General features: G+C 37.5%; 1 protein-coding gene across 2 annotated transcripts in view; it reads right to left on the bottom strand.

Moving 5' to 3' along the window:
* The window catches only part of LOC131159860 (uracil phosphoribosyltransferase), a 57516-nt gene that overhangs the window by 30826 nt on the left and 12363 nt on the right, over positions 1–14327 (bottom strand). The window contains exons 4-6 of one of the 2 annotated variants that reach the window (XM_058115051.1): positions 3758–3816; positions 774–851; positions 468–549 (exon numbers count right to left, since the gene is read on the bottom strand). In XM_058115051.1, the coding sequence (XP_057971034.1) occupies positions 468–549; positions 774–851; positions 3758–3816 (219 nt within the window). The remainder of the gene's footprint in view (positions 1–467; positions 550–773; positions 852–3757; positions 3817–14327) is intronic. The other variant, XM_058115052.1, reaches the window with a different exon arrangement.

Genomic DNA, 14327 nt, shown 5'->3' with positions numbered 1-14327 from the left:
GAGTGTTCATCAAGTTGTAAAACTCACTAACTATTGTCAACGTGTTTAGCCTACTAGCCTCCCTCGCTAGACACATTGTTAACAGAGGAGTTGATAATGAATTACGTTACTTCAATGTTTACTGCTTAAGTGTCATTGCTTTCATAAGTTGCTTATTGCCTTTGCTTATATTTGCTTAATGACAATGAAAGTGTTTTGTTGGTGAATTGTGGTAAACGTTAGGCTGGCTAGTTAAACAAGAGGGTTTTAGCTAGTGCCGCACAGTCCTTTCACAAAGGCGTGACACAATGCAATGATCACTGGACAAATTTACTCTCCACAATCAGATGATAAAGAATGCAGATTTTTTGATAATGTGATAAAATATTTTTTATGATTATTCATGCCCAAAAAATAGAAACATTTGAACCACCCAGTTCAACAAGTAGCAGCATCCTCCATCTTGATAGCGTTCATGAACCTCTTACCAAGATGGTATGTCTTTGTTGCTGGCAAAATTGATGCTGCATGTTCAGAAAGAGCAAGACCAGCTCTCAAGATTGGAACAACCTGTAAGGAAAAACAAATAGGAGTATTTAAATGCTCAATCAAAAAGGCTCTACTCTGTCAGAAACTCAGAATAACATAGTATAACATGATGAATGCGCAGCATATCAAATACAGAATAGAGAATGCTAACAAAAAAGATGCAGAGCATTACTGTAGATGCCTAGCATATCAGAACAGAGAACAATAAGAAAAAGATACAGATCATTGCTGCTAAAAATACTAACCGCTATAGGCTCCCTGGGGTCAACAAATTCAACAGAGGCAACACCCATTGGTGACTGAATCTCCCCAGAGACTGTAGGCTGGCAGGAATCAAACCATAGAAATGTCAGAAGAATGTCTGTCGCAAGTTTGAAACATAGGAAATAAAACAATAAGATGATGGAAGTTTTTAGTTGAATTGAAAAAAATGTTTAGGTGACTTAATATTGAAATCAATACAGTGAACTAATAATAATAATAATAATTATTATTATTATTTAGGTTTCAGATAATTATTATTTTGGATTCAGATAATAATTATTATTTTAGATTTTAGCTATAAACAAACAATTGACAATCCATGATAACATCCAATAAAAAATTATCATTTGAGTACTAGAATATTGTGAGCATATGAAAAGCTTGGGAAGAAATGAGCACCCAAACCAACTCGCTCTCGATCTGAAAAATATAGGGCACTAGCAAAAAGCGTAATAAGTTTGACATCTCCAAAAGTTGTGGCCTTAACCCTCAACTTCTTCAAAGGTCACAACCTGGACCCGATCAATTGATCAAATTGTATTAACTATTCATCAATATTCAAATCACACAAGAGGTGAAGTATATTTTGTTTGTGGACAAAAGAAATGTTTTGTCCCTGGATATGATAATCAATATGAAAATGATCGAATTTACATGATTTCTGCAAATATCTTCTTTTATCTTGATCCAATCACTTTTGAAATATTAATTGTGGTCTGCAATTAATCACATGCTTTATTGACTTATAAAACCAAAATTTTTGGAAGAAGTTGGACCTTTCACGCTTGCTCAGGATTAATCATAGGATACATGGTGGGGTTTCTCCCATTAGTCCTAGGTTTCTCCCATTAGTCCTAGGTTTAAGGATGTCATAAAGAGATTTGAATTGATGGGCTTGAAATAGGGTCTATTAAGGGTCGTCCAACCACCTTAACCTTTCCTTAGCCAACTCAAGTGTCACCTATGACATGTGGCATTTCCTTGTTTTCATTTTAGCTGTGTGTTACTAAACCATTGGATGATCTCCCCCCCCCCCCCCCTTCTTTTTTTCTCTCTCTTACATTGGTGGAAGCCTCATCCACAACCATAACCCCTCCCTCATTGGATAATAGCCTCATCCTTGACCAACACTATAAATGCCCCCTCTCACACCCCTTGGTGGGGATCTATCTTTTCACCCGCTTTTCACGAGAGGCTTTGTTTCTCTATGAAAGATTGTATCTTTAAATCACCATCATTCCTACGTCATCCACTAAAGGCTTCTCTCTTGGCAATTTCCACTACATCCTACTACTACTATTCAGCATTGCCTCCCATTCACATTTGTATCCACATTTTGATGACTCAATTGGGGAAGGCGGTGATTGCACAGGGCAATGACCTTGAGAAAGAAACCTAGTAACTATCCCAAAAATTTTCCACACACAACTCCTTGTGCAAAAATAAGAAAACATGGTGGGTTCGGGTGACCTTCCTATGCAGTGACAAGCTTCCTGGGATTATTACTCTTACATGGCATAGATGGTACAATTGTTCCAATCTTCACAAGAAAAGTTGTTTAGTGTTCTCCCACGAGAATATGAAGATGCTTAAGAAAGCCATATCCACTAGGGAATGAGCTTGTGTGTCACTCCTCCTAACCCGACAGTTGGGACATGCACTTGTGTTGGCCCTTAGGTATACTCTTGAATGTGTCATCTTGTAACCGTTGGACTATCAAAGAGTATCAATCCTTTGTATGTTGTCTCAAGTAGTGTATGGTGTCACTTACCTTAGCTCTGGCTTATGAGTTGTCAGTAGCAGGTTGATTTACAAGAGGATTGTGCTCTTAGTTTGGTGTAATGTGAGTTCAAGACCCTTCCCATTAGGATTTTGGTTCATTGGTGACAATCTTAGTTGGGACAAGGGTTGTCATGCATGATACTTGACCATTGGATTGGATCCAAGTGTGTTTCCATGTATTAAAATGAGTTGAATGGGACTTGGTGTAGTTTTATCACTGCACGAGCATGACTCTACACAAGTGGACAAATTAAGGCAAAGGAGACTCTTGTGGCTTTGGAATTTCACTTATCTGTGACACATGGTATCAAAGTAGATATCACTTTGAGAGTTGAAATCGAATTGGAATTGTTGGCTTCACCTCTCGTTGAAACTTGAGATGTTGCATTCACTAGGGAAGCTCCACCCTTGGATTTGTGTTGGTCACTCTATTTCAATGGTGTTACACATTGTGTGGTTTGGCAGAATTTGGCCTTCGATATCTAGTTATAAGGAAATAAGGATGCTTGAGATTACCCTATACCCTGGGTGCAAGGGGATAAGGGTTTGTTTTATGGGAAATGAGATCCCCAATTGCTCTTATTGGTCTTGGAGGAAGAACTAGAGTCATACCTATTGAGATTTTGATTAAAATGAATGACCTAACTTGAAAATAGGCCTCTCCCTCTATTTATGATACAAATCAAATACATTCTAATGACAATAATACCCTTACTAACTCTCATTAATAAACATACTAATACACTTAATAATATTAAAAGAAATGTTTTATTGGATGATTATAAGGCTATGTAGATCCTTAAAATTAAAATAAAAGTTTTATAGGAAGGATAAAGATCAGCCATGCTATATGGATTAGAAAGTCATGCAACTAAGAAACAAAGAATGCTTAAGAAAATGAGCGGTATAATGTTAAAAAGTAAATTAAGAAAGTTAGACATAGCACCTGTAGAAGTCAAGAAAAGAGAAGGACAATTGAGATGGTTTGGGTACTTACAATGTAGGCCAAATAGTCCCAAGATCGCGTAAATAAACACAAAAGGATTCATGTAGCCGACCCCACCTAGTCGGACTTAAGGCTTGGTTTTGTTGTTATTATATTTATAATCATGCAATTAAATGTTGTCCAACAAAATCTTTTACAAGCATAATTTAAAATATTGAAAATAAAAATTTATCTCACCAACCAATCCCTTGAAGCTTCATACATAAGTAGCCTACCCAGCTCAGCCATTGCACTTTCTGCAATTAATGAAACAAAATTCTCAATAACTGTCTTTTCTTGGGAGGAAAGAAAGGCCACACTTTGCTATGATGTGACTTAATAACAGAAAAATGCATAAAACATTTTCATAAAAGGAAACTCCCTGGCACCAATTTCAACATGACATATGAAAACGTATGTGTGTGCATGTATTTTTTTATAAGAGAATAATTTACAGCACAAAAAGTAAACTAGATCTGTATTCTACAAACTCATTTCTGCCCAGCACCAATAGTAAACAAAACTGATCCCATTATCTGCAGAGTTTCAAAAAGTACATTCACTCCTCCGTAGCCTCAAAAAGTCCTCTAATCCTTTATTACCACATATACAAAAAAGATGGAGAGAGGAACCAGTGGTCGGCTTTTTTACTCTCTTTGATAGTTTTAAGCAATGACCTGGCCCGAAGTTCCCAACAAACCAAATCAGCTGAGTCATTTCTGCCCTGTCATGCTCAATGCAAAATTCCACAGCATCCTTGTCCACAAGCAATGAAGAAATAAGTGCTGAATAGTTATCAACTCCTCTTTGCAAAGTAGCATCTATTCACCAAATTTCAACCACTGTTCATCTGAAGAACTTCAAAATTTAAACCCTTCCCTAGGTTTTTTCCCAAGTTAGGAAAACCACTTTGCTTGAGCTGATGGAAGTGCAGTTGTCTCGTCTCTCCTTCTACCCAGCAAATCTTCTTGTAGTAAGATTTAACAATATACTTGCATCCATTGTCCCGCATCCACCTTATTTTATCTTCCCAACAGTCATAAATCATACAAGAACTCAAAACAAATCTGAGAAGAGTTGCAGCTTTCAGTCCTGTTTGATTCCTTCAAACCAGTGGTTGTCAGGTTGAGCAGCCAACGCAGTCAATGAGCAGCGGCCATGAGTGGTTCAATTGAATCAGACCCGCAAGGGAGGGTGATAAACAAACTTCAGCAAGAGTGAAATAAAACTCATGCAGCTTCCTCTTCTCTATGATCATGTGCACAGTTGATAGCAACTTCTGTTTTTTGGATAAAAAAGAAGATGTATTAGATAGAGAAGAGAAGGTACAACCTACGGGGACAGGAAGTCTACCAAATGAAAAAAAAACCAGAAACAAAAAACAATAAGATAAAAAAATAAACAATATTAACCAAGGAAACCACTTTTCATCCCTTTCCGTCATATTCTCCAAGCTTTTCAAATTTGCTAATTCCTTCTGATCCTTCATCACTTTACTTTTACCACCATCCAATTTCATTTTATCAAATAGATATTGAACTTCTAACTCCTTCCTAGGAATCTCCTTGGAGATTCCCCAAGTGTAGGCAAAATTCCATCCTAACACTGTAATTTATCAACCAAACCATCATCTCCAAAAATAGAGATCCCCTAGATTCCTTCCAAGAGGGTGGACGAAGATGTGATAAATCCCCTAATACATCAAAAAAATAAAAAAAACATACTCATATTGTTCCTGAATCTCATCCAAAAGCAACCTCCATCACAATCAAACTCACTAGGTCGTCACAATCAATATTTGAAAGGTCCCCCCATTTCTTTACTACCTTTCCTTTTACTAGCCCCATCACTAAATACATCCTTCTTCTTAACATGTGCATCTTCCACAATACTTAACTCTCCTTTTAAATCTCTCCTTAATAACTTTGGCATTGACTCACCAGAATTTTCTCTCACATCTTCCTATAAATTCCTCATTTTTGCACCTATCAAAGCCGCCTTTTGACAAGCATAAACCTTATTACCCTTAAATATAATAGAATTGAGAAACCAGAAACAACAGGTTTTCCCCACAAACCAACAGCTTGTCAGCTTCTCTATTATTCTTGTCCACACTAGCTTCTAGGGTCCAGCAAGGAAGCGACTAGGTCATCATTTTATGAATAGAGGGCCTATTTAAAAACATGGCCCTTTTGCAAAAAAAATTAAAAATTAAAAAAAAAACACCAAAATTGGAAGAACCATCCTTTGGGTCTAGACAATGGGCTTATTCAAATAATTGGCCCTAATTAGTTAAAAAAGAAACACCTCCTTTTTCAATTACCCAGGCTAGGTCCAAAATGAGGAGCAAACATCCGACTCAATTTTCCCAGCCTCATTTTCCCCAAAATAAACCCTAGTCACCATTGCTAGAACCACAACTCCTTCCATAACCCTAGCTACCTTCACATGATGATCATTCAACTCTAATCAAGCTCTAGTGGTTTTAGTCAACCAAGCCCCATAGTGCTTCAGTTAGAACTACCTTGACATCAAAAACACAGCTTTTCTTTCCCAACCACCACACCCTGATTACCAAATTGGACTCTTTTGCAACCTTCACCTTCACCTTTACCTTTCTTCCCTTCCATCACCACGTGTCTCCACAATTTGTGAGCTGAAGGGCTAGCTTCACCTACGCCTTCGGAAACAAAATGAAATTCCTCAACTAACTTGTAGAAATTGTTCGCAAAGCTTCACCACTTGTCACCTTTTGAGCCATCAGGGACAAACACTAAAAATTTCTTAAATTTCTTACCTTTCCACCCTAGACCTAACTCCAAATACTTTGCCACCTTCATCCACCTAATCGAAATCCAATACTGCGTAATACCCATTCAAAAACTTCGATAAACCCTTTCCATCCAACCAAAAAATGATAATCCATCAGCAAACCAGATCACAGCCTCTTTAGAGAACCTTACCCACCTATTACAAGAAAATTATTCTAAACACAAACATAAAAGATGTCTCCCCAACCTTGTCCAATATCAAGTTCCCTTTGATCTGAATCAACTGCTTTAACATCTCCTACAACTAACAAAACCATAATACTGTTTGCATGTGCGAGGTGAGCTGGGGAGAGAGAGAGAGGTATTTTAGGGCATGGATTTTCTGGTAAAATTTTTTTTTATCATTCACCCATTAAGCAAATTCTTAGAATCAATGGACAAATCATAGGATTGTTATCTACTTTAATATCTTGGTTTCAGGCTTAATGCTGCTTTTGGGTCCTATTGAACTGAATTGACTTGCCTAGACCTAATAAACAAGTTCAAGAGCCCTCTTTGCAATAATAACTAGGGAAAAGTGTAATTACAAGTGAGATATGCTTGAACGTATGTTAGAGTTTGTAGAAGCAACTTCTGTCACATCCTTGATGGGCTATTTTGAGATTGGAAGATTATGTTGTCCCAAATAAAAACTCTTCTTTCTCTTGAGATGGAAGATGATCTCATAATAATATTCAGGGAAGAGTTCAAATATTAACAAACTTTTCATTCTCAAATATTAACAAACTTTTCATTCTAAAGTCTAAACTAAAGGAAGGTTTGAGTTTTGCTTTGCTTTCTTTGGTAGTAGTGCTCTATCCCAGCACTTGGCTGCATGGCCAACAAGCTTACAAGATGCAAACCTTGCCCTTCTTGTTTCCAGTGTCTCATTGTACTAAAAAAAAAACATCGAGATAAAATAGCCAATCTATGAACTCTCTTTTGGAAAAATTACCATTGAAACAAGAAATATCCTGACGACAAGGCATAGAAGCCCATGTAACATTTCCCAAATTCATATCTTGTCAAGAATCAAATGCTGGCCCTGTTGGGCTTTTGTGGAGCCTAGTTGTGTCTTAATTTGGATGACAACCTGACCTCTGTTTAATTAGAGATTTCTATCCTAAGGCTTAGTCCATGAGCGCTGCGGCTTGGGCCTAGTTGTGTCTTAATTTGGATGACAACCTGACCTCTGTTTAATTAGAGATTTCTATCCTAAGGCTTAGTCCATGGAGCGAAGGCTTGGGCCTCGCCCAAGCCGCAGTGCTCATGGACTAAGCGGTACAAGTCGTACTCGTGGGGGTCCGGGGGCAACGCCCCTAGGGAAAATTTTTGGAGCCCATTCGGAACGGAACCCTAGGCGCAACATATAAAAAGGGTGCTTTCAGGTGATTAAGGTTTGAGTGGTGGTATCTGCGAGAGAGAGCGAGAGCGAGAGAATTGTATCGCCACACTCTCTGTGCTTTCTTCCTGATAATATTGAAATCCCTGCAACTCCGTGGACGTAGGCAAAATTGCCGAACCACGTAAATATTGTCTTGTGCGTGTGATTGAATTTTTCTTTAGCGTTATTCTTTCTCTATTTGTTTCTCACAGGTTTCGGGAATTTGTTCGTATATTCCTAACAGGCCCCAACTCAAAATTTCTTCAAGTTCTAAGTAGCATTTCCTGCCCTGAATTTTTTTTCAACTGACCCCAATTCAAATTTCTTCAAGCTCTAAGCAGTATTTCTGAATTTCTCACTGATTCTCCAAGAAGACTCAACTGATAAACTTGAAAAATGGGTGCAGGCATGCTGACTTTATCCTCCAAAAACATGTGTCAAAGAGTCAAATTTGATTAGAAACAAGAAGGAAAACTGATTCAGTGCTGAAGACTCCACTAATAAGCAGTATTTGAGTGCCAGACTTTCTTCAAAACAATATAGCAATATAAGTTGAATATCTTCAGCTCGCTCTCAAAAACTCGCAAAGGAAAACTAATTTGTAGCAGTAAATCTCAAAATATTACAGCCAGGCTACATTCGGACTGCTGGCAGAGCTTCAAATCACTGAAATTTGCATGACAGTCCATGTCTCCAAGATCTTGTAGTATGGACCAAAATATCTCAAAGCTTAAGTCAAAATATCATGAGAAAAAAACCAAGATATCATGTTAAAACTCAATTTCTCGTGATTCTGGAAGATGCAAGAGAATCTGGAACCGTTCCCCACGTGCGACTCCAGACTTGGGGCGCATGCATTGCCAGCGAGGAGCCTCAAGCAATGGTATTTTGGCTGGTAGCTATTCAGGTGATGGTGTGTCTATTGATGGTGGCAGCATCTCAAAACAACTCCAGCAAGGTGGGAAACCAAAGGGGTTGGCAGCTGGAAATATTCAGGTGGTGCGTGGACCCACTATGCTCATCAGATGGAGATGATGAGAAGGGGCCTTCTGGTTCTATTTCTAATGGTGGTGGCGGCATTGCATGACTATGCCTCAAAAATGGTGCTTGATGGTGCTCGAAATCAAGGGGAACAATTATAATTTTCCAAAAGTTTGGCTGTGATGAACAAGGCTTTGAGCCTCTAAATTTCGTTAATTACAACAACCAGCATTTGGTCCCACTAGGTGGGATCGGCTACATGAATCCCTTTCCACCAATTCACCTGATCGAGAGTGTTTTCCTCTATTAGATTAAGGGCTATTAAATCCTTCCTCGTTACCTCATTCCAAGTTATCTTAGGTCTACCCCTACCCTTTTCATGCCAAAAACAAAAACTCACCCACTCCACCTCACAAGTGCTATACTAGGCCTGTGTTTCAAATGCCCAAACTATATAAGCCGCCCCTCCCTTATCTTGTGTTCAATCAGTGCTATGCCTAAATTATTGTGTATATGTTTATTTTTTACTTTGTCTTTTAATGTTATACCACTCATCCACCTTAACATTCGCATTTCAGCAACTTTTACTTTTTGTACATGCTGTTTCTTAGTTGCCCAACATTCTGAACCATAAAGCATAGCCGCCTTAAAAGTTGTCTTATAAAACTTTCCCTTAAATTTTAAGGGTATTCAACGATCACACAACACACTTGATGCACTCCTCTATTTTAACCAACATGTTTTAATTCTATGTACTACGACTTCTTCAATTTCCCACTCCGCTTGCATAATAGAATCCAAGATATCTAAATCTACTATGCTATTAATCTCTTGATTATCAAGTTTAATCTTCTCTCTACTATTACTCCTTACATGACTAAAATTACATTTTATATATTCTGTCTTATTCCTATTTATCATAAATCCTTTAGACTCTAATGTTGCTCTCTAGAGTTCAAGCTTAGATTCCACTCCACTCCTACTATCATCAATCAACACGATATCATCTGCAAACAACATACACCAAAGATCTCATTTTGAATATTTTTAGTAACTTCATCAATCACTAAAATATATGGACTCAAAATGGAACCTTGATGTATAACTATTGTGATTGGAAAATCTCTAGATTCCCCTCCTACGGTCCTAATGCTAGTCACTACTATACCATACATATCCTTAATGACCTCAATATATCTACTGGGAACCCCCTTCTTTTCTAAGACCTACCAAAGAACTTCCCTAGGTATTCCATCATAAGCTTTCTTTAAGTCAATAAAAACCATATGTAAGTCTCTCTTCTTTTCCCTAAACTTGTTTCTTTAAGTCAAGCTCTCTCTCTCTCTCTCTAGAATAGTTATCATTGAAAGGAAGTCTTTCAACCAGGTTTATCTCCTCAGAATCACAAAATACCAAAAAGCCAAACATCTCTCCAAACTTCAATTGGCATTTTGTATGATCCCATAGATTTCCTGCTATTCATCTTTTTTAATGCCATCTTAATTTTAAGAACTCTAATTTTGCAAATAAATCTACTATTTTTAGTCTTCTCCTCATTTGTCACTTCCAAGTTCAATCTTTCATTTTGATATTCATTAAACAACTTATCAAAGTATCTTCACCACTCTCTCTCTTGCAAGAATAGCGATCATTGAAAGGAAGTCTTTCAACCTAGTTGTTGATGAAAAATAAGGGTGGTTAGCAAAACCATTGGAGATTTTTTATGGTTCAAAGACAGGACTATAAGGTTTTTTTTTTTTTGAAGAAATAAAGAAAAAGAGAAGGGAGAAAAGGAAACTCACGATTAAAAAGTAACTAGGAAATAGCAAAAAGAACGATGCAGGAGTTCAAGCAATTTGAGTTTTTAGTAAATTATGAAAAATTGGTGAATGCTTAAACTTGGTGGCGGCAAACAGCAGATAGGGAACCTAATATGTCCAATTTGGGAAAATTGATTTCATAGAATGTAAGGGGCTTTATGCTTTCCTAATTGGCACACAAAACACTCAAAGCAGGAAATAGACTCAAGCAAGAAAAAACTTGCAGTTTTTTAAGGGAGTGATGATCCAAACTGGCATGCAACTAATCCAGAGAAACACCATGGGCAGCAAATCAAGAAGTCATATGACAAAAGCTAGATCTACCGCCATCACCAGCGAAATAGTGCAAGCCATTCTTCTCAACCCCTCCACAATCCCTTCTTTGTCTACCGGAATAACACAATAAGAAGGAAAGAAGGTCACAAAACAATTATGAGATTTCATTAATTGACTAACTAATAACAAGTTCAAAGGAACTTTAGTCACATATAACACAAAGTAAAGAGGGATAGAAAAAAAATGAAAGAATATTGCCACAACTAGAGAAACTAGCGTAACCAAGCACCAACAAGAGAAATCTTAGAGTGTAAAGAAGTGGGTTTCAAGGATTGAAATAAATTAGGACTACCAGCTATATGGGAAGAAGCATAAAAAACAATAATCCAATATGAGGATGGAGAAGAGGCAACAAACTCAGTTATACATAAATGGGCCATAGCAGCATTAGGTGCAAAAGATTAAATTGGGAGTTGAACCATGTGAACAAGATTGTTATATGAACATAGTAGATGATGTAATGAACTCCCTATTGGAGTAGCTAGGTGCACTTGAAGTGTCAACAAAAATCACCCTTGTCAAGAAACCTATTAGCCAAGTCAATTTCCATGGAGATCCAAGAGCAATCAACAATATGTTGTACTTGCCACAATGTTTGAGAATGCGAGAATTGCCACAACAACTCCTCATCCCGATACACTGCCTTTGCAGCCTCGTCCTCGTGCTATCAAACTCCCCCCTTTGCAATTAAGAAGACTAAGAGCCATCGTTGGTGAGCCATTGGATTCTAGTGTACAGTATTATACTTCATTAATGGATGGTTCAGGGCTCAATCCAGAAGCAACTTATTAGCCAAGAGCTATGCCTATTGCCTCTTAATCGTCTCAACGTCGAAACTAATTAGTTGATTGAGTTAGTTCCTCCCATATACCCTTCAAAGTGTTTAATACTCACTTATGGACCTATCTTTTCGGCCATATTTGAAAAACTTCTCATATATATGTCAAAAACAAGAGTTGATTTTTATCTTATGAGATGCTGTCACGAAAGATATCCCACATATGGCCTGGGTTTTTTCATGAAACATCACTTTCGCAGCAATCATGGTTCCATGTTATTCCACAACCACACAAGCAATATGTCATTCTCTTTCATCCTATCCTCATAATCCTTTGTGTCTAGATATGAAGTAGAATGTGACAGATACCTCAACTTCCCTTTTATGTTAATATTTACATGCATCGAGAGCACAACAGGCAATTGGAGACCCAACCAATTTGATGGTTGTGTTTGTACATTAACAGTGAGCTCCCATTGTAGATGTCAACTTCCCTTTTATGTTAATATTTACATGCATCGAGAGCACAACAGGCAATTGGAGACCCAACCAATTTGATGGTTGTGATTTGTACATTAACAGTGAGCTCCCAATGTAGATGTCAACAAAACCACCCCCAATACACTATAATGCCACATCATTATAGGGAATGAACAAAACAGCAATGCACAATCAAGCAACACTCATTAGCATAGAACGACACATATTAGCATAGAACAGCATCTCAGAACTTCAACGATCCAACACTTACAGCACTTCAAAACTTCAAGAGGCAGCTATGACCAAAGATTTGAAGTTGCAACATCCTAAAAGGAATTACTTGACCATGAAAATCAGGGCAAAGTGGCAAACCACAACAACGCGCCACAGGCACTTAATAAACAGCCTGGCAAGCTGGCAGAAACTAGAAGCGAGAGCAGGCTAGAACAGGAAGGGCATGAAGCACTAATTGAAACCAACCAGCAACTAACACAAGATTGATTGCTCAAAACCAACGTGTGGAACAACGCAACAGCAGCAGCAATATGCCAAAAACAGAGTATAACTGACTTTACACAAGCAAACCAGCACAAACACAGAGAGCATCTTATCAGGGATGCCTAGAGCCTAGCCAAGAGGAAGAGTATCCCTAAACAATACTTGAACCAAAAAGAAAATCAGATTTGAAAACCAGTCAGGGAAAGATAAGAAAAAAAATGAAAAACAGAGTATCAGAAATAAACTCAGATAAATCAGATTTAGAGGAGACTAATGCTCTAATATCAGGTTGTAAGGTTAGAGATGGAGGAAAAACAAAGGGAAGAAGAGAAGAAGAGAAGAAGAGGAAAAAACAGGCAGCAGTTTCATGGAGCATACGTACAACTCCATGTCTGTCCTCTTATATATTATATATTTCTTTTGATAAACAAAGAAATTTGATTAGAGAGAGCAGAATGTACAAGAATAAAAAACAACAAAAAAGAAAAAAAAAAGTAGGGAGAATAAAATCCTCCCTTTACTTCAAAAGTAAATAATTACAACTCTCACAGCCTAAGCCCAAAAACCAAGCTCAATGCAATAGCCAACCAGTCCCGCTGCATGTCTTCCAAAGAGATGTGATGCAAGCATCCTTTTGCTGACACCAACAACGATGAAAGATAAACCACTCTACCCCAAAGCAAGTTATTAGACATAGCTACTCCTTTGAATATTGTGGCATTCCTTTCCAGCCAAACACACCAAATAATAGCCATAATGGAGCATCACCATAAAGCTTTCCTATCCTTTCCTTTACCAAAACCTCTAAATGTGATGGTACAAAACACCTTCAATCAAGCAAACCCAGTTCTTGTCAAATATACCAAATATATTATTCCATATAGCCATTGTGCAAGGAAAATGAAGAAACAAATGTGCACAAGTCTCTCCACTCCTTAAACAAAGGGCATAAATATCCAATGATAGGGCTTTAGTGGGTCTTCTCTTTCATGAAGCAAGTCATTGGGGCATTAATTCTTTCAAGGACTGCAGTACAAATGAAGGCTTTCATTTTCGAAGGAGCTCTAGCTTTCCAAATCAATGGATACAAAGCAAAATTATCCGCAATAGCTTCATGAGTCAAATAAGAGAAAAAGGATTACAAGAGAACTCCCCATAAGTGTCTAAGCTCCAAGCTCTTTTGTCACTCCCTAGCTGAGTATGAAAAGAATAAAGCAGCCTAGTCAAAAGGGCCAACCCTTTCAATAATCTAGCTAACATGAAGCACATATACTTTTAAAGGCGCCATATCAGTGTAGCATCTATACTACAAGCCAATGCTTCTTGAGTACTTCAAGAAACATGCTAGATACTCAAAAAATGTATCCACTAAATATTCTAACACGTATATTTTGACTTTGCCAATGTATCAAATATTTTATTGAGCATGCAACTGATGAAGCATGTATATTACTAATGGCATCATTGAGTGGAAACACAATTACAAGTAAAGTTCTGAATACAATTATATAATATGTTTAACCGATGTACAAAGAAGACTCGCCTCATTAATGTTTTCATAATTTTAATTTTCAAGTATAGATACAAAAGCACTTTAATACCAAAGAAAATTCCAAATGAATGGAGGAAAAACACTTTAATACCTATACACAAAAATAGAGGAGATATTCAAAATGTAATA

Source organism: Malania oleifera, chromosome 7, assembly GCF_029873635.1.
Source record: "Malania oleifera isolate guangnan ecotype guangnan chromosome 7, ASM2987363v1, whole genome shotgun sequence".
Taxonomy (NCBI): domain Eukaryota; kingdom Viridiplantae; phylum Streptophyta; class Magnoliopsida; order Santalales; family Ximeniaceae; genus Malania; species Malania oleifera.
This window is presented reverse-complemented; position numbering and strand designations above follow the sequence as displayed.